General features: G+C 35.6%; 1 protein-coding gene and 1 pseudogene across 1 annotated transcript; both read right to left on the minus strand.

The window, feature by feature from the left end:
• Window positions 1-2,266: 2,266 nt before the first annotated feature.
• LOC102665463 (uncharacterized) lies at window positions 2,267-11,345 on the minus strand. Its single transcript, XM_014764969.3, has 2 exons — window positions 10,958-11,345; window positions 2,267-3,857 (listed from the first exon to the last, which is right to left on the minus strand). Exons 1-2 carry the CDS (start codon window positions 11,231-11,233, stop codon window positions 3,327-3,329), a joined length of 807 nt encoding a protein of 268 aa, XP_014620455.1. The 5' UTR covers window positions 11,234-11,345; the 3' UTR covers window positions 2,267-3,326.
• The window catches only part of LOC102665318 (uncharacterized), a 29,342-nt pseudogene continuing 13,669 nt past the window's right edge, over window positions 10,603-26,275 (minus strand).

Genomic DNA, 26,275 nt, shown 5'->3' on the forward strand with positions numbered 1-26,275 from the left:
TTTACACAAGTTTTATACACAAAAGTTAGTCATATTCATCGACTAACAACTCCCCTAAATTTACAGTTTTGCTTGTCCTCAAGAAAATATAGAACAAATCACTGGTCCCCAAGTGACAATAACATGCAGTGACTATGTACAAAGGTGTATGCACAAAAGTTATTGAATGCATGATAAGAGAATGAAGTTAGGTGCCCTCATCACTTGTCTTTCACAAAGCATGCAATTATTCAAAGAGAAGAATAAAATGTAACCTGTACAATTAGATGAAGTTAGGCATAAGACAAATATCAAGGAAAGTAGCTTAAACCACAGTCTCACGGCTTATGTTTCACTCAAGCACATGTGTTTAAGCTATTCATTAATAACAACTAGCAAGAGATCCAATCTTTGAATTTCATCTCATGTCATCAAGTCAGAAATGCATAAATAGAATCAGAAGGACTTTTATAGGCTTGTAGTAAGATTTGGCTACAAAAATAATTGGTTTTTCTAGGATTCAAAGGCTTAGATTCTAAGAGAGCACAAATCCTAGACTTATCCAAATATTTTTTCCAATACAATTAGCTTACTCACTAGCCTTTCACTTTAATTTTGCTTTTGACCTTATTACAACAACACACATTTTCTTTTATTGCTTTTTTTTTAACACAACTTATTTGTTATGTGTGTGTTGATGCTTTACCTTTTTCTTTAAATCCCACTCAGCTCCACTCCCCCGAATTTGGGGTAAGTTTGCCTTGAACCATATGCTCTCCTAGAATCTAAACAAGGTATCTGGAGGTACTCATTCAAGTTCAAGGTTCAATTTTGAAAATGTAATTTAGCTCACAAAGGGAGCAAAGGATACAATTATAATTCAAGGTAAGCTCTTTGGTCAATTGGCTTGTATATACAATTATGGCCTTCACCATGTCCTCATTCATACATTTCATTCTAGATTTCAGAGATTGATGAAAAGACCATTACTCAAAGCTAGTCATTCACTCGCAGTTTAAGGTCACACTCTCACCGGTTATGGTTCAAGCTTTTCTTTCTCAATCAATCTGTCTATTGACTAACCATTCTAATTGCAGACTTACATACTTGTTATTTCTTTGTCTAATATACCTACTGATGTGTCATTATTTTCTCCTATTTCTTAACCCTTTTTGCACCATTTTAAGCACTGATTAGTCTTAATTGTCAAATTAATTAGGCAGTTTTATTATTTGGATCCATTCAGTTAATTTGATGTTTTTAATCTAATTTCAGGAATTAATGAAGCATTGGGCTTGAATCCAGAATTGGGCATGGGCTTGAATCCAAAATTGGGCTTGGACTTGAAGAGGGCAAACTATTTTATTCTACAAAATTAAATCTTATCTTATCTTATCTAGATATTATTTAGATTTGATCTCATCTAGATATTATTTCATCTAGATCTTATCTTATCTTATCTAGATTTGATTTTATTTTATTTATTGGCTTGGATTTAAAATAGATTTGTAAGCTTTGGGGCTGGAAAAAAAACTATATAACAACACTAAGGTTCTAGTTTAGGCCCTCTCTCTCCTCTCTCTCTTTTATTTTTCATTTTTAGTTTTAGTCTCTCTTCTCTTTCTCTTTTATTTTCGTTTTTTACAATTCCAGTTCAAACTTTTAGTTTTATCAATAAAATTTTGTTCTCTATTTGATTAATGGAAGGCTAAGTCCACAGCGTTGGTTTCTCTTGAGGATCAAGCACAGTTCTCTTTGAGGTTCTATTATTACTGTTAAATTCTGTTCAGTTTTTCCTCTTCACTAATTACTCTGAATTTGTTGCTATTAATTCATGCATGCTTAGTGCTTGATTAATTGTCTCTGCGCTTAATTTACGTTCATGCTTAATGATCGTTTATGAGTAATTGGTGTGTGTGATGCTTAATCACATAATGAATGCTTTATGTTAAATTTCGCTTAGTAATTTAATTTAGGGTTGGATTAAGTGGTTGAACTGATAAAGGATAAATTCTCGCAACCTAGGATAAGAGACTTGCTTGTGAATCAAGGGGAAGCAACGTATTTTAATTCTGATAATTTCTAATTCAATTTTACTCGTTGTTCAATTTACAAAAGCAAACACCCCCCCCCCCAATTTGTTACTATTTCCTACTATTTGTTATGAACATTTGGTGTATCATTGCTCATTGGGAAACGACCTAGGATCACTTCCTAGTTACTACATTTTAATATTTATTTGATTCGAGTATGGCCTCGATCACCTACTTGCTCAAACTCATGAAAGGAAACACAAACTCCATCATAATCATGCATTCAAACCAAAATCAGTTCATACACCAATTTTCACAAAAGGATAAAAGTGTTTCACTGCATAATCATCAAAATCAAGTCAAACTGTTCTATATGCTTCAAAATAAGGATACCAACTAACCATAAATAAAACAGCAGCGTATATAAACATTACCCAAAATCATTAAAAACCAATATACTGAAACTATAATCAAAATAATAACAATCCAAAAAGCATCATCAGGAATTTAGAATTCCTGTGACTGGTCATGTGTGTCTTGTGTCTGAACATCCTCCTTATCTGTCAAATGAAGTACTGGAATAGCTGGAGGAGAAGTGTTCAGAGTCAGGACTGGAGTGGTTGGGTCCTCTGGTATCTCGAGTATAGGAGTGGAGGGGTCTGCTGCATGCTGAGGTGAAGATAGGTCCACCACTGGTGTGGGTGGATCTGATGTGACCTCTCGCAATCTGAGCCAGGATAGAAGAGAAGGTTGGGTCCCAGGCCAGGCTACCCTCTCTAGAAATTTCTCAATGGAATGAATAGATCCTGGAGGTGCCACCACCTGTAAACTCTCAAGTAAAATAATCTGTCATTGATGAATGCTCTGAAGCATGGCTTCAAAGCACTGAGAATCACTCTGAGCTGGGACTGAAGGGGCTGCTGAAGTGGATGCTGGAGTAGGAGTTGCAGATGTGGAAGGGAACTCAGCTGGCCTCGCCTTCACCCTCGTAGCCCTTCGGATAGAAACTGTTAGATCCTTAGGATTCCAACAGTTCTTCCTGATGTAGGCCAAGTTAATGACCGGGCTCAAGTGCTCAAAAGTAAGGCTGTTAGAGACAACCCCTCTAGCTCTACATAGGGCGATGATCAGAGCAGGAAACCCAAGTCTAGAAGTGTTAGACTAGGCTATAGAAGTTATCTGGCCAGAAATAAGAGCTCCTATGTTCATGTCCATGCGAGAGACTAGGCCAAAGATCAGCCTAGCTCTGTCCACTATCAGATTAGAGGTATGTGATGTGGGGGCCAGGTTGGAGTATGAGAGAACACTCCACACCTAGGCTAAAGTAGTCAAATATTTCTTAAGAATCCTCTCAGGATGGCCCTCAGCGTTCAAAATGAACCCTCGACCTGGTATGCATAAGGCAGCCTCAATCTCTCTGTAATCTGTGGGCAGCCTGCAGTATCTGGAGTATGTGGGTAAAGTCTCACCCTCTGCCAACACCACAGGTGTCTCTAAGAATGTGTTGAGGCTGTCAGCGCCGATCTTCACTAGGTGGCCTCTGACCCTGGCTTGCTTTGGTGAAGGACCATCAAAGCTGTGTAGGTTTACATAGAATTCCTTCACCAAAGCCAAATCTGCTCCCATCAACCAAATTGGTGAGGTGTTTATGGAAATTACGCCTCTCCAACTCAGTCTTAAAATCATCCAACTCGGTGTGGTAGAGCTCCACCTTCCTCTCAGGCGAGATGTTTCTCCCAGGACATTATCCGTGTACCGGTTCCAAGCATCTAAGGAGTGAAATCTCCTTGTATCATATTGTGTTGTGGGTCTTGAACCGATACTCTTACATTTCCTAGACGCCATCTGCAAATAAAAGGACCAAAAAATTAATCAGGACACAAGTTATTCAAATTGAAAAATTGAAAAATAAAATTGAAAAAGGCACTGGTGGCTTAGTGAGACATGGTCCACTTAGCTGGCCTTCACAAAATACACACTACCGCTTAGTGACATGTGGGGCCACTTAGTGGATGTTGCAGAATTTCAACTTCTGCATAATTGGCTTAGCCAGCAACTGCCCGCTAAGCCTAACTATTGCCGCAAGGATTTGTGCTAAGCTCCTCAAGGTTCACGCTTAGCGGCACCATACACCTCAGAAAATACACTAAGTATCGGATTTTCCGCAATGAAATGCGCTTAGCTCAAGTACACTTGGCTTAGCGCGCGGCTTCCAACAAAATATTTGACTAAGTTACCTGGGCTTAGCGATTCAACCTTGCTTAGCCACCTACATCTCAGCAAGAGGATGAGTGTTCATCCTTAAAAGATGAACTTACTTAGCAAGGTAGGCTCGCTTAACGAGTTCTTTCGGAAACGCATGTATTCAATGAGTACTGATGAACTCGCTTAGCGCAACATGCTCGCTTAGCGAGTTCATCGCATTTTCCAGAAAAAACGCAGAAAACACAAATCATTTTCTTGCACTTTTTTGAGCCTCTAAAAGGTATATCAAACATGCAAACCAACCAAAATGACTTATACAATACAAACATATATAAAGTCCTAATCTTTAACTACTTCTAAAAACATTCAAAGCTTAAGAATCTAAAGCCGAACTTAAGGTTTTCTAACCTAAGGTTTAACAGAATAAAAGAGAAAAAAGGAAATGGGAAACTTACTTGAATCTTTAACAGTAGTCGAAGATGCGTGAAGATGCAGAAAAAGCAAGAATGCACGAAGTTGGGTGTGAGAGAGAATTCAGACAATGTTTAGTAAATTTGGGCAAATGTGAGTGTAACTAACGTTACACTCCCTTAAGCAAATTTCGACCCTCTCGCTTAGCGGATTGCCTCGCTAAGCGAGCTAGAGAGACGTTTGGTTTTTTAAAGAGGCTCGCTTAGCGGATCTGCGTGCTTAGCGGATTTTCGCGCTTAGGCCACATTTGAAATTAAAAATTAATATTTTTTTTAACACAAAAAAAGATTGGCTTAGCGTGAAGATATGGCCGCTGAGAGAGTTCTGCAGAACAAAATACCTGCAACTCTCGCTAAGCCGGGCTCTAGGCCAGCTTAGCTAAAATGATGCATCTTGATTACATAGGGGTATGCACTTAGCGGATGATGGATCGCTTAGCGCTGACATTACTGCAAGGATTTGGGATTAGCTGGCATGAGTTTCGCTTAGCTCGATGAAACCTAGTTTAAGCCGCAAAGAATTGAGCTTAGCTACCATGAGTGACGCTTAGCCAAAATCAGATCGAGTTGAAATCGGCTTAGCTTAGCCTTGCCCAGCTTAGCGGATCAAATCAGCCTGAGATTCAAGGGTTGAGCGCTAAGTGCTAGAGACTCTTGGCTTAGTGCATGACCAAGGATGCGCTTAGCACGAGGCTTGCGCTTAGCGAAAGGACTGTTTTTCAAAAGAAAAAAAATTCTAAGTTATTTTTCAGTCCCTTCCTTAAGAAAATGAAACCCTTATATCTATCATTCAAAAACAAGCTGATATATCCCAATGTAATGAATATGAAGCTAGTTCCACATGATGCAATGCATAAAAAACACAAATAACAAAAATTAAAACTGGGTTACCTCCTAGGAAGCGCTTGTTTAACGACATTAGCTTAATGCTTTTACCTCAATGGGCGAAATCATGTTTTGGTTCTTACTTCCAGAACCTCCTTACCCACTTCCATTACCTGTAAGCAAACATTTTGTTCTGGAGCAGGCTTGTCTTCAACAAATAAATCAAAATCAATTTTCTGATCTTCAAAGCCCAGCTCCAGCTTTTTTCTTCCCATATCCACTATACAGCTTGCAGTTAGCATGAATGGCCTTCCTAATATTACAAGAATGTCATTATCTTTATAGATATCCATTACCACAAAGTCTGCCGGGAAGATAAAATGTTTTACTCTGACTAGCACATCTTCAATTACTCCATATGGTCTGGTAATGGAGCGGTCAACAAGTTGTAAAGTCATCCTAGTGAGCATGATCTCCAACTCTCCCAACCTTCTGCACACGGAGAGTGGCATTAAGTTAATACTGGCTCCCAGGTCAATAAAAGCCTTTCCCACAGTGACTTCTCCAATTGAACAAGGAATGGTTACACTCCCAGGGTCTTCATGCTTCGGTGGAAGGATCTTTTGAATCACAACACTACAATTTCCTTCCACAACAATCTTTTCCTGGTGAATATACTTGTGTTTCCTTGTCAGCATATCCTTCAAAAACTTGGAGAAGAGTGGCATCTACTGTAAAGCTTCTCCAAAGGGCATGGTTATTTCTAGTTTCCTAAAAATATCTAAAAATCTCACCAAATAACGGTCCTTCTCCTTCTTGGATGGTACCACAAGATATGGTACTTCCGCACCTTCATTCACAGCTTTTTCTCTCTTTTTCTCTCTAGCTTGTTCACTTCTACTCCTCTCTTCACTCTTATTTTTTTCATCTTTTTCATTTTTTTTCATTTTATTTTACTTTTTCTTGGTCATTTAATTTCTTTTTCTTGACCATTATTCGTTTTTCTTTTTCCTAATTTCCTTAACCTTTCACATCATCTTTCTTATCATCAGTACCTTTCTTTTCAGCAGCTTTCTTCTTGGGCACGACAACACTGTCCTCATCCTCCGCCTCCACAAACCTTTTACTCCTTGTCTTCACAGCTTTGCATTCCTCCTTGGGATTCTTTTCTATATTCGCCACAAAACTGTTGGATGACTTGTCAGCTATCTGCTTGGCCAGTTGTCCCACCTGGACCTCAAGGTTTTTCAGTGATGACTTAGTGCTTTTATGATTTGACATTGTTACCTACATAAACTGAGTCAAAGTCGCCTCCAGCTTAGTAGTCCTCTGAAAGATATTAGACCCTTGTTGGATTCGCCTGTTAGAAGGTCCACCCTGGTCATTGTTGAATTGATTGCCAGGGTGTGATATCCACTGTCCTTGTTGGTTATAAGGACCCTGCTAGAAGCCTGAAAATCCTCCTTGAGTATATCCTTGTCTCTGTTGATTTCCCATATAGTGAACTTCTTGAGTGTGTTCTTCACTGGGAATACATTTTCCTGTTTCATGACCTTCACCACAGATGGTACAACTTGCAACCTGCAACCTGCAAAACAGAAGAATGTGTAGGTTGACCAATAGACAGTTTTGTTGGCAACTTACCAAGTGTTTTTGTTAAGATCTCAAGTTGCTTAGAAAACAACTTATTCTATGCCAGTAAAGGATCATGTGATGATAGTTCTAACAAGCTTTTCTTTGTGGATTGATGAACTCTGTCGCGCAGAATGGCATGATCGTTGACTGACATATTCTCAATTAGCTCAGTTGCCTCTTCAGGGGTCTTCAACTTTATTTTTCCCCTTGCTAAAGCATCTAGTAGTTTCTTGGTTTGTGGTCTCAGCCCATCTATAAACATATTCTCAAGGACTCGTTAAGGAACTGGAAATGAAGAGATTGCAACTTTCCCTTCCGCAGTCTTTGACTCTGGGAAATATTTCTTTAGAAACATTTCAACAACTTCTTCCCAAGTTTTCAGACTGTTACCCTTAAATGAGTGGAGCCACCTTTTGGTTTCTCATGCCAAGGAAAATTAAAATATACTGAGTCTAATGGCTTCATCTGGCACACCTGTAATATTTACGGTGTTACAAATTTCAATGAATGTTGCCAAATGTGCATAGGGGTCCTCATTTGGTAATCCTTGGAATAAGTTCCCTTGTATTAAATGAATCATAGAATGAGGGTAGTTTATGTTGTGATCTTGCACTTCAGCATGTGCAATGCTAGTAAAGAATTGCGGCACTGAACTGCTTGAATAGTCATCAAGAGTAACCCTTTGCTAGTGCTCATCTGCCATGGAAACGACTTTTGGCAAATAGGTCACAAATTCCCCTGATGATGGTGAATCAGGTGATGAAGAATCAAAAAATTGAGTTTCTTCCTCAAGAATGGACGCTACTATCCTGTCTTGCAATAATGTTCTTCTCCTCTCGGCTCTGTTCCTTCTCAACATAGCTTCAATCTCCAAGTCCAGAGGAACTAAATTGCCTATGGGAGATCTATGCATATAAAACACTAACAGAGAAAACGGTTATCCAGTTCAAGAGGAAAACAAATATGAATCGAAAGTAAATATCCACAGTTTATCAAAGAATAAAGAATAGACACCTAGGACTAAACTAATTTTCCAAATAGAAAGAAGTTACCCAGCAACGGCGCCAAAAACTTGTTCGGTCGTGGCAAGTGCATCAGATCGCGCAAGTAGTGTAAAACGGTAAGAACCGAGTATCGAACTCTCGGGAAACTTGTGTTACTTGGTAAAGCTTCTTCAGTGACTAGGTGTCTAGTATAAAAAGAGATGTGTTTACTATGAACACGTGTGTAAACTAACTATTAAAAGGAAAATCACGTGAGTAATGACGCGTAAAGACAAGTTGGTAACACGTTGGTCTTCCTAATAGGTGCCTGATGTTAAAAGGATATTCTCTATTTAACAATGCTCATGTGTTCTATGGTGTCTCCTGAAATGCTAAACCCCGATTCCTCATGAAAGTCTAGCCTAATCCTGATTAGGCATCATCCGCAGATTCCTCTTGTTGGACTAAACTCGACCAGAACCTCATTGAGACAAACATACAACAACTAGGTTACCATACCCCAATCCCTCGTGATAATACGATAAACTAGCCCCATCCTATCAAGTTCTAAGAATTAGACCAGTTTCCACTGTTGAAGGATCCTAAAAACACATGCATCTATGTGATCAAGGGAAAAGCATGGTAGAATGAAGTTCTGATAGCACAGTGAACACACAAAACATCATTAAATAGATAAAAAAAAAGATATTTACATCAAGTACCTACAAGGAAGAACCAACAGAGGATTTAGCTCTCCATAACTGGGAAACTTCCTTTACAACAAATAGAAGAGAAAGATGAAGGATTGAAGAAATACAAGTGGTGAGGATTTCTCCTCCACCTCTAGAACCTCACAATCACTCACAAACTCATCTCAAGCTCTTAGGACGGCTTCCTCTTCAAGCTCGATTCTCTGCAGGTCTTCACACAACAAAATCTCTCAAACTCTTTGGAACTTGGACCTTTCTCTCTCTAGAAAACCCTAGACATGTAGAAGCTTCAAGAAAAGCCCCAAACTCCTCCCCAAACTCTTGTTTATTTTATTGCTCTTACCTTTTTAATTTTCAAATTCTTTCCTTCTTCTATCTATTGTAATTCCTTATCTCTTGCTTGCAAATTGGGTATACAGTGGATTCAACACTTGGACTTCTATTTTAACTTTACTACTTGTGACAAATTGGTACACTTGCCAACGGGTTAACATTCCTACATTACTATGACTTTCATAGAGTATAATAGTCATGTTAAGAGTTGCACTAATCCTATTAAGTTGATTCTTATCTCATTAGAAATATAAGAAAGTTATCTACAACTTCTATGTTAACCTAAAAGTCCCTTTCAATCATTTAGAAACCTAAGATTAGGAAATATACAATCTGACTGCATAATTATGACAGCTTAACCTTTACTCACTAAAATTGCAATATCTGGAGTTATATAAATCTTTTTCGAGTTAATCAAATCTCTTAGCTAGATAACATCGAGGGATACAACTATTATGATTAACACAAAGTTTAATTCTATCATTTAAGTACATGTTCGGGTGTTCTAAGTTAAAATTTTCGATCAGAAAATCCACACATGCCGTCCAACATCAATTATCAAATTCAATTTCAAGAATATCAAAATGTCAAAACATCAAAACATACGACAATCAAATTCACCCAAATCATAACAAAACAAAGTGATTTAGGGTATTCACAATACATCCAAGAAAATAAACTCGCTATAATCATAAACCTAAGATCACACAATGTACTTGTGGCTCATTACTACTCATACAACAAAAGAAAAAGAGAGAACCCACTCCCCCTAACCTTAAATGAAGCAATCCCTCAACAATAGAATGAAAGACAATCTCGTGACCACTCCCAAGAACGCATTGACCCAATTGCTTCGTCCACCGTGGTCTCCACAACAATTCTTATTATGGCAAAAACTTGGTTGTGATTTAAAACACAATCTTAAGCCGTCTAAATTCCCTGAGTTTGAAAACTTAAAGGGAGATATAAAAATATTAACTGAAGGTCTCTGCGCCTAATGCTAAGCCTGCTTAATTCTTTGGTTCCTATTAGGCTTGTTGGTCTCCTTTATATATAGGGGAAGAAAGGAGTTCATGATGTTATTTTACCCAATGTGGGACTTAGAGTATTTTTCATGATCAAGTGACCTACTATGAAGTTGATTTTCTCTAAGATAGAAGCTGATTTTTTATTTCTAAAGTGCATGCATGAATTGTAGCCTTTTCAGCAAGTTTTCTAATGACACAAAAAACACCTCAAACGAACAACTAAAACTCAAGATATGATGTGGTTTATCTAGGTTGTCATCATAAAACTAACACTAGACGTAGACAACTTTTCAAGAATTTTAACTACGACAAATTAATCTAATACTCTTCTAACACAAAATATAATATAATATAATAAAGACACAACAACAACAACAACAACAACAACGACAACAACAACATAATAATAATAATAATAATAATAATAATAATGTACACAAAATACACACGTGTATATGAACACACTATCACGACACAAGTACATGCTTAGGACAAAACCAATAATACAAAAATAATAATAGCAAATATTTACATAAAATATAACAGAAAGGTCCTAATAAGAGTTCTCCTTGTCGTATATTCCTAGTACTCAAAACTTGGGTATTACATTTCCTTTCCCTTCAAACTCAACTTTCTCAAAGAATCTTGCATTTTCGTCTCAAAGAAGAATCTTATAGTAGGATTGTAAAACTTACACTCGTGAGGGCATTCAATGTAACCAACAAAGTAGTAACTATACCTTTAAGTCTAGATTACCTTTATGTGGCCTATAAAGCCTTGCTTCAGTGGGGCATCCTCAAATGTGATGTGCCTAATGGGGGCTTCATCTTTTTCTTCAGAGTCATTATCGTCAGATTCTTCTTCTAAAGCATTATTAACAATAAGGGCTTTGGATGATAACTCTTTGGACGTAGAGTTATGTTTTGGTCTTTGAATCATAAGGACTAGTGACTTCCTTTTCTTTGTTCCTTCGTCGTGAGCAAGCTCTTTCTCATGGGTTTTATGAATCCCAACAAGCTCTTCAAGAGACATTGAATCAAGATTCTTGATGGCTCTTAACGCTATAACTTCTGGTCTCCACTTTCTAGATGTTGAATGCGCCTTTATAACATCGGTTTTGGCCAAAACCGATGTTGTAAAAACACTTTCTACATCGGTTTTAGACCAAACGATGTTAGATTTTGCAAAACAAAATTTAATATAATAATAATAATAATAATAATAATAATAATAATTTCAGTTGTTGATTGAAATCACTCTAGTTTCAAGTACTCTATAAATGATATTTTGGCTCTTTCAATAACTTAGCTTTTTAGTTTAAAGGAGAGCTAATCTTTCAATATTTATATCCAATCACAACATATATAACTTACAAGTGTAAAGTTTAACTTAATAATAACAGAAAGAAATGTATGAGGGGTAACTAAATGATACATTGCTACAAGGGAAAGAATGCTTCCCACTGAACTGAAGTAAGTGATGCTATGAAGAAATTTGATCTGCTTTCCCAAGTAAATGTGAATAATAATAATAATAAGGGAGAAACCAACTAAAGAGAAAGTAAGGGATATAGAATACCACCATAATTTCAGGTAGTATTTTATATGCTAATTTTGTAAGCAGATCAAATGCTCCCTAACTCTAAATTAAAAGATCATTTCTTATTAACAATAATCATTCTGTGGGGACACCACCATGCTGTTGCATAGAAACAACAGACTCACTGCACCTGGAACACCTAAATGATGGAGCAGCAGCACATCGTGTCCTACGACACTAGTAACAATATCTACCACAACAAATTGTCAACCATTGCTTAGTCCTTCTCTTTTAATGAGAAGCAACTAAATTTGAAGCATATATAAACATTCCGTAGGCTATAATCCCACTGAATTATAAAAAGAAGTTTAAAGTGGCAAAACAATAATGTGAGATGAGAGTGCATATCTAGAGAGATGTACCTGTGCTGACAAGGTAGAGCAACATAAGGAATTGTTGGATTAGCCTAACAATTTTCTTCAAGGCAAATGGGACATGCTGTGCCGGATGTTACTGTCTTCTTGAATAATTCTTACAGCATTGTCAAGCATCAGTTGCAAGTATTGACTTAATTCGAACAAAATGAAACATTAATTTTCCTGAAAGAACACAAAACAATGAATAAAAATATAATTTCCATTTTTCCCATGGGAATGTAACTTTCCCACCCCTTAGCAAGGGAATAAGAATGCACTAGAACATGATGATACTACTGACCAGTAAATAAACAATACCCTGGCCACTTGCTTGCTAGATATGCCAAATCAACCACTCTTTGGCTGCAATCCCCAACACAGTAACCATCAATAACGTGATCCATTATAACAAGTAACTTCAATTCAACCAATTGAATATTGAGATGTACAATAATGACTAATAAAAGGAGACATGATTATGAATGTTTTAAGACTTTAGTTTCTATCCAATGTTAGCATAATGAGAAATCGTCCTTAGTATAACTTCTAAAACAGTTACTATATAAGTTAATAAACTCACTGAATAACAATTTATGATTGACTAACAGTGTAAAAATCAAATTACAAATGTTCTTATGTAATTCTATTTAATGAGTATAATGTTTAAAACATGAGTCAGTGATGATAGTTTATTATACATTAAGAGTGAACTAACCTATAACCCCATTCATTGTCATACCAAGCAACCACTTTAACCATATCATCTCCCATGACCATATAGTCAAGGAGGAATCAATAGTAGAAGAAACATCAGAGCAGCGGAAGTCGATAGACACAAGTGGAACATCACACGCGTCCAATACACCTTTGAGCCGCCCCTCAGCTACCTTTTTGAATGTTGCATTTACCTCTTCAACAGTAAGACCCTTCTTCTCAACATTCACAACAAGGTCAACGACTGAAACATTGGGTGTAGGCACACGGAGGGCAATTCCATTGAGCTTGAACTTAAGTTGTGGCAACACTAGAGACATGGCCTTGGCAGCTCCAGTGTTGGTTAGGACAATGTTAAGTGCTACAGCCCTGGATCTTCTCAAGTCACAGTGTGAAGCTTTCAAAAGCCCATGCAAAAACACATGCACTATTCTTGCTTAGCAGTATATAACTAGTTATCCATTCTCAGTTGCAATATGACTTGGTAGAAATTATTATAACGAGTGAGAATATTATTTTATAAAAAAAGAGAAATGTAAATATGGGCCATATAACTAAAAATAGTGGTGTGACTTTTTAAAAACTCAAGATGACATGTGTATTTTAATCTTGATTATTTATGATAAGATCTAAAGACTAATATTTATTCTTCTCATGCTCACATCAAAAAACATTCTCACTAGATACATCCACTTTGAACACATATATTGTAAGTAAGGTAAGGTTGGATTCAACAAAGTTGTGGTTGATAAATATTGTGCCTGGTCTCCTGTGTAGGAATGTGTGGTTGTCATGGTTCCTTTCACAATTCCTGGAAACATAGACCAAAGGGAAATGACTTTGAGTTTGGATTATCTCTCTTAAATAATAGCTGCCAGTGAGATGTTGGTGAGTGTTTGCTTACCAAACTCTTCATCCAAGATCTTCACAAAGGGAGCAAGACAGCTTGTGGTGCAGGAAGCGCTGTTGCATGTTGAAGAAACATTGTATAAGAAAAAGAAAATATAACCGCTTAATAGGAATGGAATAAGAATAATCAATCAATTGGCACAAAAACAATGTTTCGTTCAGACACACACACACAGAGCAATGCTTTGATTGTCACAGACATGGTTATCAAACTCTTGAGTTAACTCGTTAACTCTTACGAGTTTACGAGTCCACTTGTTCTCTGCAAGTTGACTGTTGAGTAAACTCTTTTTTTAGTAGACTCTCGGTAAACTCTATAAACTCTAAGTAAACTCGGTAGACTCTCGAGTTTACGACAGAATTAACAAGTTAGCAAGTTAAAAAAATTAGACCAAAATGTAAGTCATTTTTATTGTTTTTTATTTATTTAGCATTCAAGATACTTTCATTTAGCGTGTTATTCTCAAATACAAAATTCTCACCTTTAATAATATCAAACATTTGTTCTCTAATAACATCAAAGCCTTGATGACAATGACTTACCTCTACTACAACCTCTACAAGTTATTGTCTAGTAGTGATGTATTATTACTAGACTTGATTATTTAAATATTCTAAACTTTATGATTTACTATTTTGCTTTATTATGTTGTTGAAATATTTAATTAGTATGTTAATTATAGATATTTTGTTATTATTTTTATATGAAGTAGACTCTTACGAGTCTACAAGTCAAGTCTATGAAACTCTCACGAGTCTGTGTAAACTCTTGAGTTGGTCACAGACTTTATAATGCTAGAGATCTCATGAGTATAGTCCCCTTCATTTACTTCAACAACATACATTAGAATATCAGCACCCTTTGCAGGAGCAGTGATGATAACCTTCTTAGAACTTGCTTGGATGTGTTTGCTAGCCCTAGGGTCATCCACAAACACTCACGTTCCCTAAACAAAAGTTCACTCAATGATCATTTTAGTAGCTCTATTCGACACTGCATCAGCTTGTTCCAACTTTACATTCCACACTATTTCATTTGTTTTCCTCCAAATGCTCCACAGTCCACATAGACATGACATAACCATAGTTTGAAACCGGTCCTTCGATTAAGAGTCCATGTAGTTTGAAAAACAGATCCTTAAATGATTTATAGATCAACAATAATAAATCAATATGAGGCCACAATCCACTTTGTTGCCAGACTCCATACTGATTCCCTATTGGAAAACAGAACCACACATTTACTAAATCATTCAAATTGGGATTTCAAAAGACTAAAAGAGGCAACTTGAATATAATCAGGAAAAGAGGGAAAATTGAAAATTAGAATTACCAGGACCAGGTGGGGCATTTGGCAACGAGATTATCACCGATGGTGACGAGCTTAGAGACATTGAGAACTCCTTTTTCTTTGACGCCGAAAATGGTTCGGGGCCAGTGATCTTCTCGACAGTGCCTTTGAAAGCGTTGTGAAGCTTCTGAGTCAGAATCATCTCTTCCTCCCACTAAGGATTTTGAGAAATTATGAGTTTGATAAATTTATATCCACAGTTCAAATGAAGCACCACTTCCTTAATCATCAACAACACTTCACCATACACTGAGTATGAAAAATCACCCTACTGGAACCCAACACTCTCTCACTCCATAATCAAGCTCACACCCTAGAACCCTAACAATGATTTAAGGAAGAAATAAGAAACTGAAAATAGCAAAATAATATAATATTTGAATCTGAAATCGATGACGGCGGCAACAAAAGGCAAGGACCGACATTGAAATGAGGGGCGAGGGCTCCAAACTAGTTTGACAAACACAAAGAGAGGTAGTGACAAGCAACGCCTTCGACGGGTACAACGATGACAAAACAACATTGGTTCTAAACAAAACTGATATTGATGCTTGACACATGACATCATCTTGAGTTTAATACTTAACATTGGTTTTATTAGAATTGATGCTAATAATATTCACTAATTTATTATAATGTCACCGTCTATTTGTTAATATTATTTTTTATATAAACCAATGTTATCTGAGTGATGTAATATGTATATTTTCTAGTAGTGATTTGATCATCAAATCCATTACTATAAAAAAAATTTATTGAAAGAGATAATTTTTTAAATAAAGTTCAGAAGAGAGTAATGTTAGAAAATACTTCATGTTTGATAAAAAAAAAACATAGCATTGTTCAATTGTTGGTTTAGTCGAAAAAGAATGAATAAAGATATGACAAAAAAATAAAAATAAAATATAAAAACTGTGAGAAATTAAAACTTAGAACATGAGAAATTCCCATTCCCTGAAGAGGGGGATTGCATTGCATGGTCAATGGGGTGGTGGTAAGTGACCAGTGATTAAGATAGTAGAGATACGAAATGTTTGAGTCTCTCAAGTCAGATAATACGCGTGGGAGCTCCGGCATTCACTAGGAATGGTTAATGGCCCACAATGTGCGTTGTAAAGCCAAAATTATGAAAGAGAAACAAAGAGAACAGAAAAGGCTGGTTATGCTATGGCTAATGTCTTAGGCTCAATGCACACACAAAGGTGAGTCCCAACTCTGAACTATGTGTGATATCCGATGGTACTTTCTGGCTTGTACTACATCACGAATTGGCATAATGAAGGTTACATAAGAATAACAGTTTCCTTCAAGGGTAATGGTGAAAAACAATCTAATGTCTTTAGTCTTTGTTAGGAAGTGTAATATTTAATTATACAAATATATTTCTTTAAACAAACATTAAACAAGTCTAAGTAAAATTTAACTCAATTTTTAAAATAACATATTGAGTGAGATTCTTCTAAATGAAGAAAATGATTAAATGAAACGAATTCTTTTATAAGTGATGAGTCATATTTTCCAAGAGATATTAATCATTAACAAATTTAATAAATATTTCATATTTATAATGGGAAAAAACATCCTATCCAATATTGAAGTTTTCCGATGGTGGTGAGCCCCCACAGATACCATAAGTCTTTTCTCTCCTACTAAAGAAAATTCTAATAAGTAATAACTAGAGAGTCAAACTTCTTTTATATAAAAAATTCTAATAAGTAATAACAAGGGTAAAAAATTTCTATTTATAGAAAGAACCTTCTTTTATAATATAATTATATCTACTGTTATAAACGTATTTTTATAATAATCTTACATAAAAACTCTAAACGTATTATAAATGTATTTCTATTGTGATTTTTGATAGAAGTCTTCTTCTTTTTTTTTTATTCTTTTAAGTACTGTACTTAGGCTAGTTGATTAAAAAACCGTAAGAAAAGTTGTCAAATTCATTTAAAAAGTATTTTTTAAAATAAATATAGCCGTTGTGGCTGAAACTCAATTTAGATACCATATTGCAGGCTTTTGAGAGATAGGGTGTTGCCATGTCGTTTGTGAGCGTGATGCAGTGAGGATTTGAGGGTCATTTTCTTCGTTCTTTCTCTTATTACATTGCATGACGTAGTCTCCTCGTCCAATTTGATGCTAATGGTTCGATGATGTTAATTTGTCGTAGCTGGTTGGACTTTTGCCTATAAAACGCCATGTTGATAGGAAAACAAAAAAGAACTCCGCTTAGCTAGCTGAACAATGGCAAGGAGTATGATAACGAAGATGCCCATTAATAAATACATATAAGTACAATTCTCATTTATCTCCTAAACCAAATAAAAAATATCTCATTTACTTTTTTTTCTTAAATATGTTTTTATTCCTCTAAAATTCTTATTTTAATTTTGATCTTTATTATTTTGTTTCAATCCTTTTAATACATTTCTTTTTTTTTAGTCTCTATAATGTTGTACATCATTTGCTTTTAGTCTCTATCAAGAATTTTTTAAAGGGACTATTTTAAAGTGAACAAAACATTATAAGGCACTAAAAATGAAAAAAAAAAGTCAAGTAAAATATTCTTGGGAACAAAAAGTAAATATAAATATATTTCATGGATAAAAATTATATTTAAACTTTTCTTTTATATTCATTGATTGTTCATCGAGATTAATATTTTTTGAAAAATTTGAAGGCATATAGAGGTGAGATTAGGCGTGGCAGCGGAACCCGACCCCACGGGAACCGAATCGAACCCGCCCCGACTTTGACGAATAAAAACCGTGTTGATCGGGTTCGGGGTCGGGTTCGGGTTTTTCTCGATAACTCAAAACGGGGCGGGGGCGTGCATGGGATTACAGATATCCACCCCAACCCCGACCCGCCCCAAATGTTATAATTTGAAAAACCTAATTCCTAAAGCTTATTTTGCGCTGCTACAGCCTACAACTCTCAGTCCTCACTCCTCACATTGCTAAACCTCTTGCTGGGAAGAAGCTTTGCAAGCGAACCCTAAAACTTGTTCATAGAGGTTAGCTTTATCATCCATTCACATTCTCTCAATTTGTCTGTGTTTTTTTTTATTTGCTGCTTGGTGTTAGTTAAGTATATATATTGTGTTGTTTCAGCTGCCGAACACAAATGCTTGAAAAGAGGAGTGAAGGAGGTCGTTAAAAGTATAAGGAGAGGTCATAAAGGGTTTGCCTGCTTTCTTTCTAACTTTTTCTTTCTCACAAAAACATTAGAAATGCTTACCCTAATTTTCTTGTATTGTGAATGCATATTGTGTGTGATTGCTGGGAACATATCACCAATTGATGTCATCACTCATGTTCCCATTCTTTGTGAAGAGTCAGACATTCCTTATATTTATGTCTCATCTAAAGAAGTACGCAACCAACTCCGCATTCCATATCTTGATTATGTTTATGTTTCATATGTCTTTTTGCTATTATTGTAGACCTCTTGCTTTACCTCTTTCAAGTTCCAATTTATTTTCATTATTGTTTTCCCCTCCCTCATAAGAAATATTGAAGCACCAAACATGAGTGAGATGATGCATCTACTGGAGGAAATTGAATGCATGTTTTTAGTTGTTCATCTAACACTTATAGCAACGCTAATGTAATTATCATAATGAACTAGACACAATTTTTTTTGTTTTAATTTAATACATACCCATCCTACAGTGAATTGAATTGAATATCTCTAGTATCTATTCTTAAATAAACTAATATTTAAACTATAAGAATATTCACCTACTGTCCAGCCTAGAGAACTGCATAATAAGAAGAAACCAAAATACTTTTAGCTCAGTTTATGAAACAAAGGATCTTGTTATTCCCCCCTACAACTCTCTTTGTCTCTCACTAATTCACTAATTTGGGATTTGGAGTTGCCGATTTGGAGTTGCCACTCCTATACTCCAATCTCGATTCTGTCATAGACGAGGACACGAAGGTATCTCTCTCTCTCTCTTAACCAACTGAGAATTTGAGATGCTATCCACTTTTCATATTACTTCATTCCTTTTTATTGATTGATTATTTATCTTCTTTTAACTTGGTATTTATTTATGTTTGGAAGACACATTGATCTCCCCAATTTTATTTTAAATGTCGAGAATACACAAGAGAGATCAAAATCCTCTAAAAGTAGTAGGAGGTCATTAACCAGCAAGAAAACCCCAGAAGGTCATTAAGGCTTTTACTAAATTGTTAAGAGAATGATGAGTAGAAGAGAAACTTAACAGAAAGTAAAGGCGGAAATTAAATGCACAGCGGAAAGTAAAAGAGTAGGGAAGAAGGAAACAAACACACAAGAGTTTTTATACTGGTTCGGCAACAACCCGTGCCTACATCCAATCCCCAAGCGACCTGCGGTCCTTGAGATTTCTTTCAACCTTGTAAAAATCCTTTTACAAGCAAAGATTCACAAGGGATGTACCCTTCCTTGTTCTCTTTGAACCTAGTGGATGTACCCTCCACTAGAACTGATCCACAAGAGATGTACCCTCTCTTGTTCTCAGTCAAACCCAAGTAGATGTACCCTCTACTTGTACCACAAAGGATGTACCCTCTAATGTGTTGAGACAAAGATCTCAGGCTGTTAAGCCTTTGATACTTTGTGAATGGGGATACAAAAGAATTCTCAGGCGGTTAGTCCTTTGAACACTTTTGTATTAGGGAAAGGGAAGAATCAAAAGAATTCTCAGACTGTGTCATTTTGAATTCTTTGACAAGGGAGAAGGGAGACACAAAATAATTCAGACGGTTAGTCCTTTGTTCTTTTGGAAAAGGGAGAAGAGAGACACAAAAAGAATTCAGACGGTTAGTCCTTGGCGAATTCTTTTTGGAAAAGGGAGAAGAGAATGAAAAGAAGAATAGCACAAGTTTTCAAGGTTTGGAAAACCAGAAAACTTCAGAAAGCTTTTGGTACAAAGAAGAAGAAGAAGTTCAAAGAGATTCAAGGCTTGTAAAAGATTGTATGAATATGTGTTCAAGATTATTGAAATGCAAAACAAAGCCTTGCTTTTATAGACTCTTCATGTCTGGTCAAAAAGACCATTTAGAAGAGTTATAACTTTTAGAAAAACTTAAAACCAATTTGAAAAAATCAAAAACCTTTTGAAAAGTTACATCTTTTGATTTTTTTTAGAAAGTCACTGGTAATCGATTACCAAATAAGTGTAATCGATTACACAAAGCTTTTGAGTGGAAAGATGTGACTCTTCACATTTAAATTTGAATTTCAACGTTCAAGGGCACTGGTAATCGATTACCAAAACATTGTAATCGATTACAACCTTTTGAAAATAATTGGAACGTTGTAAAATCAATTTGAAAAATTTTTCAAACACATTTTGCTACTGGTAATCGATTACCAGAGAGTAAAAACTCTCTGGTAAAGGTTTTGTCAAAAACTCATGTGCTATTCAAAGTTTTGAAAAAACTTTTTAATACTTATCTTGATTGAGTCTTTTCTTCATTCTTGAATCTTGAGTCTTAAATCTTGATCTTGATTCTTGAGATCTTGAATCTTGAATCTTGATTCTTGATTCTAGGCTTTCTTCTTGAGTCTTGAATTCTTCTTGATTCTTGAACTCTTGACTTGTTCTTGATTCACTTGAGATGTTCTTTTTTCTTTGAGCTTTTTGTTCATCTCCTTTGTCATCATCTTTTGTTGTCATCATTGTTATCATCAAAACACGTTTGAATCACATTCATCATGAAACCTTGCTTCTACATGTCTTAACAAGACAATACAAAAAGAAAGGTATAACATAAAAAACTCTCCCATCTCCCTCGATGGAAAATCCAAACTTCGCCTTAGCATCAATAACTTGGTTTGCTTCTCTATAAATATGACCCCATGAAAAAGAACCTCATTTCGTGCCATATTCCCGAATAGCCTCTTCCAACGGGTAAGCAATATTTAAGAAAAAAAAAAGTAATCACTTGTTTAAAGGACTGAACTCATTAAGCAACACTCAAATTAATCACTTGTTTGTACAAAGATAAAAAAGAAAAAAAAAGTCTTATTTACCTGTACTGATTAACGTTATCTTTTCGTACTATTCTATTCATTATTCTACAGTTTAAAACTCTGCAATCATTTTTACCCCTTTCTCTTACCAGACATTAAGGAAGCAAGTGGAGAAGTATTTGATACCGGTACGGCCATTAATAAGGGTGAGCAAACAGCTTTAAACGAGTAACCGTTTGGTACCTTCAGGCTTCATCCCATATGTGGAAAAGAAAATCCAACAAGTGCATACAAATCCCGCCATTGCTGTGGAATTTGTTCTTCAATTGGTTGCAAATTTTCCTTAAAGCCCATGTGCTTGGCTTTGTAAATAAATAAAATAGAACCCATTTAATATTAATATGCACGATATACCTTCCTGCGTCTCTTACATGTACTTCTTTTGGACCACAGCAATTATTGCCTTCTAAAGCCTGTACGTTGCTTTCTACGTTCGTATTGATAAGACTTTATAGAGAGAAAAGAGATGCGTGTAACGATAACCGTACATGTACATGCTTAGCCACTTGTGAACAAAGAATCCTAAAAAGAAAAGTACACCCATTACTGATTTAAAGCCCATGTTTGGGAGATGTTATTTCAAGATAACTATATGCGTATTTTTAAAAGTGATATTGACTGGGCCTAAGCCTAATTACTTTATATCTTTGGAAATATCAAATCCTATATTTAGAAACTAATTGAAGATAACAACAAGTAATAATGATGTACGGACAGATGCTACAGCAAAGGGATAACTCTACCTAGAGAGCCATGGGGCTCATGACAATAATTTCTACCCAAGTCCGACCCTTACATATACTCCTAACATCATTATTACACGTACACACTTTATTACAATATTAAGAATGAAACATTTATTGTTAAATAACTGGTCTCAATAACTTAAGAGGAGATGAATTAAGTTTAAAAAAATTTTCCTACCAAATTTTAATTCTCTCTTTAAAAAGGAATATGCAGGCTTAATAGAAAAGAAGTAAAGAACAATTTACTTGAAACTTCTTTAAATATGCAAAGTAAAATTAAAATGCAATAAATTAAAAGAGTTTAGGAAAAAGAGAATTGCAAACTCAGTTTTATACTGGTTCGGTCACGTCCTGTGCCTATGTCCAGTCCTCAAGTAATCCACTTAAGATTTCTACTAACTTTGTAAATCACTTTACAACTTCTGAACCAACCTGGGATATCCTTCCATTGTGTTCAGAGAACTTTACAAATCAAGAGATTCAATGTCTCTTGATTAACAATAGTTTGCTTTGAAGTACTGAAGAATATTTCTCTCTCTTTTAGAGAAGAATGATACTAGTTGAAGAACTTATAAGAATCCTTAATGATTTTACAAGTGTTTGGCCAAAAGTTTTATTGTGAGAGGATAGGACAATGAATGTTCTGAAAAACTCTAAAGAATTTTGAATACAAGCCACATATTTATAGGCATTTGGTGACCTTTCAAAAAACTTGTGAAGAGTTGTGTCTTTTCGGAGTTATTTTCAAAATTTCCTCATTAGTAATCGATTACAGATATGTAGTAATCGATTACACAGTTATTTTGAGAAGTTATAACTCTTCAGTTTGAATTTCAAAACTTTTCGTGACTGGTAATCGATTATAGATTTTAAAATTCAAATTCAAATCTTTCTGAAATATATTTAAAAACTATTCTTGCTTCTGGTAATCGATAACAACCTCTGGTAATCGATTGCCAGAGAGAAAAACATATTTTTCAAAATGAAGTACTTACTTAAAAAACTTTGTAAGATATTTTGAAAGCTTAACTTTTAAGGCCAAACCTTTGCAACCTCTTTAAGAGATTCTTTTAACATATAAAGGACGTATTGTTAATCGTTTCTCTTTATTTCTTGATCTTGACTTGAATCAATGTTGAATAGCTTTAATCTTTTAGCATCATCAAAATCTTCATACAACATATGGATCTACAATCTTCCCCTTTTTGATGATGACAACAATCTAAAAACAAGATAATGATATACGATTTGCAATCACTACTACAAAACATTAATTTAACATCGCAAGGTTAACATTGGTTTTTTGAAAAACCGATGTTAAGAAAAGCGCGGTGGCATTTTGGTAAATAAGTTGATTTAATTAATATCAATTTTGAAAAAATCGATGTTAACTAGTTGATGGTAACATCGGTTTTTTCAAAAACCGATGTTAACTTTATAATGTTAACATTAGTTTTGGAAAAACCGATGTTAACATCAACTAGTTAACATCCGTTTTTTCAAAACCGATGTTAACTTTATTCAATTAACATCGGTTTTTTAAAAAACTGATGTTAACATTATAAAGTTAACATTGGTTTTGTTTAAGAAACCGATGTTGTCTCATTCATAAGTTAAAACCCTAAAATCTATTTTCCCCCCGCGTGATCAGTTACGTACGAAAACTCTTTCTTCCTTTATTCCTCATCCCTCAGATACTATGTTCTCCTCACTCAAGCTGCCATTGAGGTTCATGTTTGGGTTCGCACAGGCTCCACAAGTTCCCGTTCATGACTGGCTTGATTTAGGTACGTGGGCAAACCTTGATTTTGCTTTAACATTTATCCCTATAGAATGTTAACTTCGGGTTGGTGAGTTCGTTGTTTCGTAGGTTTTTGACATAGTCTTGGCTCCTGGTTGGTGGGTTCGTGAGTTAGTGGGTTCACGGGTTGGTGAGTTCGTTGTTTAAACCAATGTGTTTCACTTTTGTTGTTTAACATGCACCTTCCTGGTAGCTAGTGTTTCTGTTTTAGTTTGTGAGTAATTAATAGGTGTTCAACTTTCTTTGTTTGGTTTTCTTTGCTTCAATCTATTAGTAAGGAGTGGTTCATGTGGCAGTTACAATGAGGTTAGTTAGGTTTTGGAATGTAGAAATCAAAACTAAAATTACATTTCTCCTGTATTAAGCATATATATTGTAATGGGCAGTCAGCAGCTTACCTACTTTTTTTCTTTCTTAAGTTGATCTGGTCATGAACAATTTCCTTCCTTTTAATGTTGAGGTATTTTATTCCCTTTGCGACTTTGTTTTCTATTTTTTGGGTAATTAAGAATCCTGAATCGTGTCTTATAGTCAAATAAATACAACAGTACAAATAGCTTGTCAGTAGTCATCCATGTAAACATTCTACATGCATTCATTCGCAATATTGGCTGAACACCTCAACATTGTCCTGTTTTTATACTTTCTAGCAACTTACTTTCAGTTAACCAAAGTTAAAATATTGCAGTTAGGAAGCGATTGGACCTGAAAAATGTTGGATGAAATGCAATTAGTGTACAAGTAATTTCCAATAGCTAGTGTCTAAGATGATAAAATGCAATTAGTCCGCATCAAGGATGAAGAACAACTAGGTTGATAACTTCCTGTTTTTCTAGAAAGGCACCACATTATTTTCTGCTATGTAGTCCTATAGTCACAATTCACCAATCATTAAGTCCATAACAATGGAACCGAAGTCCACTAAGCAAGCTCTTGCTGACCCTGCATGGTTAACAGCTGTGAAGGTAGAATATGATTCCTTAATCAAGAATGATACTTTCACTCTTGATACTTTCACTCATGATTTAATAAACAAGCTAAGCTCCTAGACTTCATTCTCCTTGAAGTGGTGAGTTACGAAGCATAATTGTGTAGTATTACATGGATTTAGTACATGGGCATAACTGCATGGATGCTATAACTCTATTCAGAAAATACTTTAGATATAATGTTTATGTATATCGATGCTCTAATATTTATCCCATGCATAACTCTATATCACCTTGTCAGTTACAGAGGTGGAAAATATCAATACATTAAGCATTATCTACATGTCCACTTTGTTATCCATGCATGTTCATGTTCATACTACATTGCCTAGAAATTTCGAAACCAATAGCTCTGCTCTTTGATGAAAATGAGTTCAATTTTTTTTATTTCAAGCTGCCATAAACAACTGACCATACTAGCTGCTGCTAAATCTGTAATATGTCCTGTAGTATTTGTTCATACTGCATTGCAACAAAAAGTAAGAGTAGTATCTAATATTTGTACTAACAAAATTCAGATGCTATTCAATTTAATATTTGTTCAATTTAATAGTAAGATTAGAGTCTCAATACCCTTGTAGAGGCATTGTTGCTCTGTTTTAGGGCTAAAGATACAATAGAAAACAAAGCATTGGAAGAGATTGAAGACACCCAATTGTTTATGCTTGACCAAGAGGGCTTGAGTCTATTTTCAAGCAGCAGGTGGGCTTTATGATGCAATCCTACTCCGTAAGGGCATTGGGTAGAAGACTCCAAGTAGATTGGGCTAGAGATCCAAGGGAAGGCCCTAGGGTTCTCATGAGCCTTAGGGTAGATTTCGAGTCCATGGGATAAGTATGAGCCCGCTTATCTTTGTAAATATTAGAATAGGTTTTTCCTTCGTCTGGGCCTTGTATTTTGGCCATTCTAGTAGTATAGGGTTTTAGCCTTGTATTTCGGGGCATTTTGAGTAGTCTTTGTAGTAAGGACTTTTTTTTTGTATTTTCATGTTTTTTTGTCATGGGGGTGAGCTTAGCTATTATAGGGTGTCTATAGCTAAGCTCTTGTTTCTCATCTCAAGGAGGTGAGCTTAGCTATTAGAGAGGTATGTGTAGCTAAGCTCTAGCTTCTTTAGGAATCTTCTTAAGGAAGTTTCTCAAGGAGGTGAGCTTAGTTATGAGAGGGGTGTGTGTAGCTAAGCTCTAGCTTCTCAAGGAAGTTTTCTCAAAGAAGCTTCTCAAGGAAGTTTTCTCAAGAAAGCTTCTCAAGGAAGCTACCTAGTCTATAAATAGAAGCATGTGTAACACTTGTTGTAACTTTGATGAATGAGAGTCTTGTGAGACACAACTCAAAGTTCAACTTCACTCCCTTTTTCTTCCTTCAATTTCGTGCTCCCCCCTCTCTCTTTCTCTCCCTCTTTCTTTTCCTCCATTGAAACATCCTCTCCAAGCTTCTTATCCAAGGCTCATCTTGGTGGCGAAGCTCCTTCTTCCATGGCTTATTCCCTAGTGGATGGCGCCGCCTCTTACCTTTTCTCCTTTGTCTTCCGCTGCATCTCCATGGTGGAAAATCACCATTAAAGGACCTCATTGAAGCT

Source organism: Glycine max, chromosome 12 (genome assembly GCF_000004515.6).
Source record: "Glycine max cultivar Williams 82 chromosome 12, Glycine_max_v4.0, whole genome shotgun sequence".
Classification (NCBI taxonomy): Eukaryota; Viridiplantae; Streptophyta; class Magnoliopsida; order Fabales; family Fabaceae; genus Glycine; species Glycine max.

Coding starts and splice junctions, on each gene's coding strand:
- LOC102665463 (XM_014764969.3), bottom strand. CDS start 11,233: ATGTCTCTTGAAGAGCTTGTTGGGATTCATAAAACCCATGAGAAAGAG. Junction 3,858..10,957: donor GCTTTATAGGCCACATAAAG/GTAATCTAGACT, acceptor TTTTATTTGCAG/ATGGCGTCTAGGAAATGTAA.